This window comes from Hyalella azteca, unplaced genomic scaffold, assembly GCF_000764305.2.
Source record: "Hyalella azteca isolate HAZT.00-mixed unplaced genomic scaffold, Hazt_2.0.2 contig2100, whole genome shotgun sequence".
NCBI lineage: Eukaryota > Metazoa > Arthropoda > Malacostraca > Amphipoda > Hyalellidae > Hyalella > Hyalella azteca.
This window is the reverse complement of record NW_025932387.1, coordinates 333022-336433: the sequence shown is the minus strand read 5'-3', so window position 1 is coordinate 336433 and position 3412 is coordinate 333022. Positions and strand designations below refer to the sequence as shown.

General features: G+C 40.7%; 1 protein-coding gene across 1 annotated transcript; it reads left to right on the top strand.

Moving 5' to 3' along the window:
• The first annotated feature begins 384 nt into the window (after positions 1 to 384).
• LOC108675244 (activating signal cointegrator 1 complex subunit 2 homolog) lies at positions 385 to 2466 on the top strand. Its single transcript, XM_018163238.1, has 2 exons — positions 385 to 639; positions 2056 to 2466. Exons 1-2 carry the CDS (start codon positions 385 to 387, stop codon positions 2464 to 2466), a joined length of 666 nt encoding a protein of 221 aa, XP_018018727.1.
• The last annotated feature ends 946 nt before the right edge of the window (positions 2467 to 3412 follow it).

Genomic DNA, 3412 nt, shown 5'->3' with positions numbered 1-3412 from the left:
TAAATTTATTAAATAATTATTATTACTTATTCATTGATTTATTAGTGTCCACATTATTGAATTGGTTGGTATTTGCAGTTAAAAACAGTTATTTATGAGATGCCGGCGGTCTAACCTATATGGATATCTTTTGATTTACTGTGCTAAAAAATTAAATTAGTTAGTAAAATCCTCATGTTTTTACCGACGCGACCTGCGACATGAATTTCCGAACTAAATTATTGAGAATTTTCACCATCACTGATGAGATTAAAGAAAACTGAATATAGTAAATAAATTACTATTATATAGTACATATGTTATGAATATGGTAATACGTCGCGATAAACATGAGGGGTAGAATAGAGATGAATGAACGAGAATGAACGGCCATTCAAATAAACTATGGAATTGAGAGAATGTAGTGAGGAGGCTGAGGAGGAAATGTGTAGTGAGGAGGCTGAGGAGGAAATGTGTAGTGAGGAGGCTGAGGAGGAAATGTGTAGTGAGGAGGCTGAGGAGGAAATGGTGCCGATGCAAAGAGGAAGTTTTGGTTTCCTGCCTCAGGGCAAAGAGGAAGACGGCAGATGTGGGGAGGGGAGCTTCATGCCAAGACGGTGTCTTGGAGTGAAGAAGATGGGAGAGACCCCACCATGTTATGTGAGACTCCAAAATGATTGGGGTCTCACATAGCAGAGACCCCAAAAATTACCCAACATTCTATCTGTAATCCTCAGCACCTTCCGTAGTTTGAACCAACATGATATGCGAGGTCCGATATGTTCTGTGAGCCCAACATGCTATGTGAGACCCCAAAATGCTGTAAATAACCAAACATTCTATGTGAAAGCCTAAGCAACTTCCTCAGTTCGACCTAATATGATATACGAGGTCCGATATGTTCTCTGAGCCTAACATGCTATGTGAGACCCCAAAATGCTGTACATAACCCAACATTCTATGTGAAGCCCTCAGCACCTTCCGTAGTTCGACCCAACATGATATGCGAGGACCGATATGTTCGCTGAGCCCAACATGCTATGCGAGACCCCTAAATTCTGTACATAACCCAACATTCTATGTGAAACCCTTAGCAACTTCCTATGTTTGAACCAACATGATATGCGAGGACCGAAATGTTCTCTGAGCCCGAAATGCTATTTGAAACCCAAAATGCTACGTGAGATCCAACATATGCTTTTTGAGACCGCAACATGCTATGTGAGAGATCAACAGCTATTGGAAACCATAGCATGCTATAAGTGAGAGTACATAACGTTCTCTGTGAGACCCAACATGCCATGTAAGACCTAACATGCTATGTGTGAGACCAAAGCATGCAATATGAGACGAGAACATGCTACGTAAGAAAAAACATGCTATGTGAAACCCCAACATGTTATACGTCGCGAGCATATGAAAAGTCGAGCACTGGGGAAAATGTTTCATAACCAGAAGTAAGTATAAATTGAAAGATATGAGCGATGTTTTATGGACTAAGAAAGTGGACACAATTGAGAACAAATAATAGCAATAGTACAGAGAACACATTAATATGAAACATCGATAGAGCAAATCCGGCAGCGACCAAATTTATCATAGTAAGAAGAGAAGATGCTGAGAGGGAACATGGATATAAATTATTATGATTTAAGTAGAGACGCTGAGTAAAAAGTCGACAAGACTAAAGATCAAGCAGAGTCGTCATAAGTTATACAGGGTACACCAAAGTTAATTCAAAAATTTTAAGCGCTTGAGAAATTATGAAAACCCCTAAATGAATTTAAAGATGAATGAAATTGAAATTAAGAAAATTATTTGTGCGACCCTGAAAAGAATTTCGAGCAGGGAACCTGTGAGATACTCGTGCGTTCTCTCGCTCTTCTGCATCGAAGCCTGGAAAAACGTTCGGTCAATCTCTTCCATAAATCGGATTTGGAATTCTTGGATCTGCGCTAACGTAATCTCTGTCTCCGACTGTCGAGACTGGAAGCAAGGATCGCTTTTTGAGACTCAAGAGGGCAAAGTCGAGCCAGAAATATTGCCAGGAAACCTGAACCAGAAGGTAAGAACCAGAAACCTGAAGCAGAAGGCCAGAACCAGAAACCTGAACCAGAAGGTCAGAACCAGAAACCTGAACCAGAAAGCCAGAACCAGAAACCTGAACCACAAGGCCAGAACCAGAAACCTGAACCAGAAAGCCAGAACCAGAAACCTGAACCAAAAAGCCAAAACCAGAAACCTGAACCAGAAAGCCAGAACCAGAAACCTGAACCAGAAAGTCAGAACCTGAAACCTGAACCAGAAGGTCAGAACCTGAAACTTGAACCAGAAGGTCAGAACCTGAAACCTGAACCAGAAAGCCAGAACCAGAAACCTGAACCAGAAAGCCAGAACCAGAAACCTAAACCAGAAGAGAAGAGGGAGACATTCGTGAGCCGGAGGTTCAGGCTGCCCGACGAGTGTTCCCAGTGCTGTGAACACTGAACTTTCGAATATTAAATAGTCAAGGGAACAGTTCTTTAATAACAGTAAGTAAGCCTAGAGCAGCTCTAAGAAAATAAGAAAAATGGGAGTTCATAGGAAAGAATTCTATTAATCTACAACCTGCACACACTCCAGGAAGCTCAGTAGATAAAATCATGGTGATTCACGGAAACATCCTGTTTGTATTTCGCGCCGAGTTTGTTTCGCGCCGAGTTTGTATTTCGCGTACTGTATAAACGAGTTCAGTGTTTAATTTACACTCAAAAATTACAATTACAAAAATTACAAGGCTCAAAATTTTAAGCCGGCAAATGAAAATACCACCTCAAATGAACAAGAGTCTGTCATTTTTGGTCCGTTCTTCATTCCAGTAAAATACAATGCGATTTGATAAATTGCATGGGAATCCAAAGATTTTATTTTAAAATTAGAGTGTTGGCAATGTATCACACACAATAAAAACACAACATATACAATTTATTCATTAAAATTTGCAGAAACACGCAGTTGAGGTTTTTACTTCAGATTGTTTATTTCAAGCAAGCTGATACTCTTTCCCAGTTAGTACCGATCACTGAGCCATAATAAACTATCAGAGAGAAAACATAAACTATGGCGCTTAACTCATGGTGATCGAAGACAGACTCTAGTTCTGGAACTCGTGCGAGACAATATTCAATTCTCATTTTGAGGCTGGAATTTCTTGTGTGTCTCGCGACGTGCACATTTTACGAAGTTTCGCCGTAAATAAAGGCGTGCTTCGGCCTGCACGACGGCGCTGCGTGATCTGAATACAGCCTATTCGGGGCCGGCGCAGGGCCGGGGAGTCAGCTGACTCAGGCAGGCAAAATAATATCTAAGCTGTCAGGTGATATGAAATAGAGGAATGATATGGTCCATTCATATGGTGAAAAAATAAAACTCAGTACTCACTGCAGTGAGTGAC

Excerpts from the sequence above, each read along its gene's own strand:
- LOC108675244 (XM_018163238.1), top strand. The coding sequence starts at position 385 with ATGGAATTGAGAGAATGTAGTGAGGAGGCTGAGGAGGAAATGTGTAGT. Across the intron at positions 640-2,055 it reads GAGAGACCCCACCATGTTAT|AAACCTGAAGCAGAAGGCCA; the intron begins GTGAGACTCCAA and ends GGTAAGAACCAG.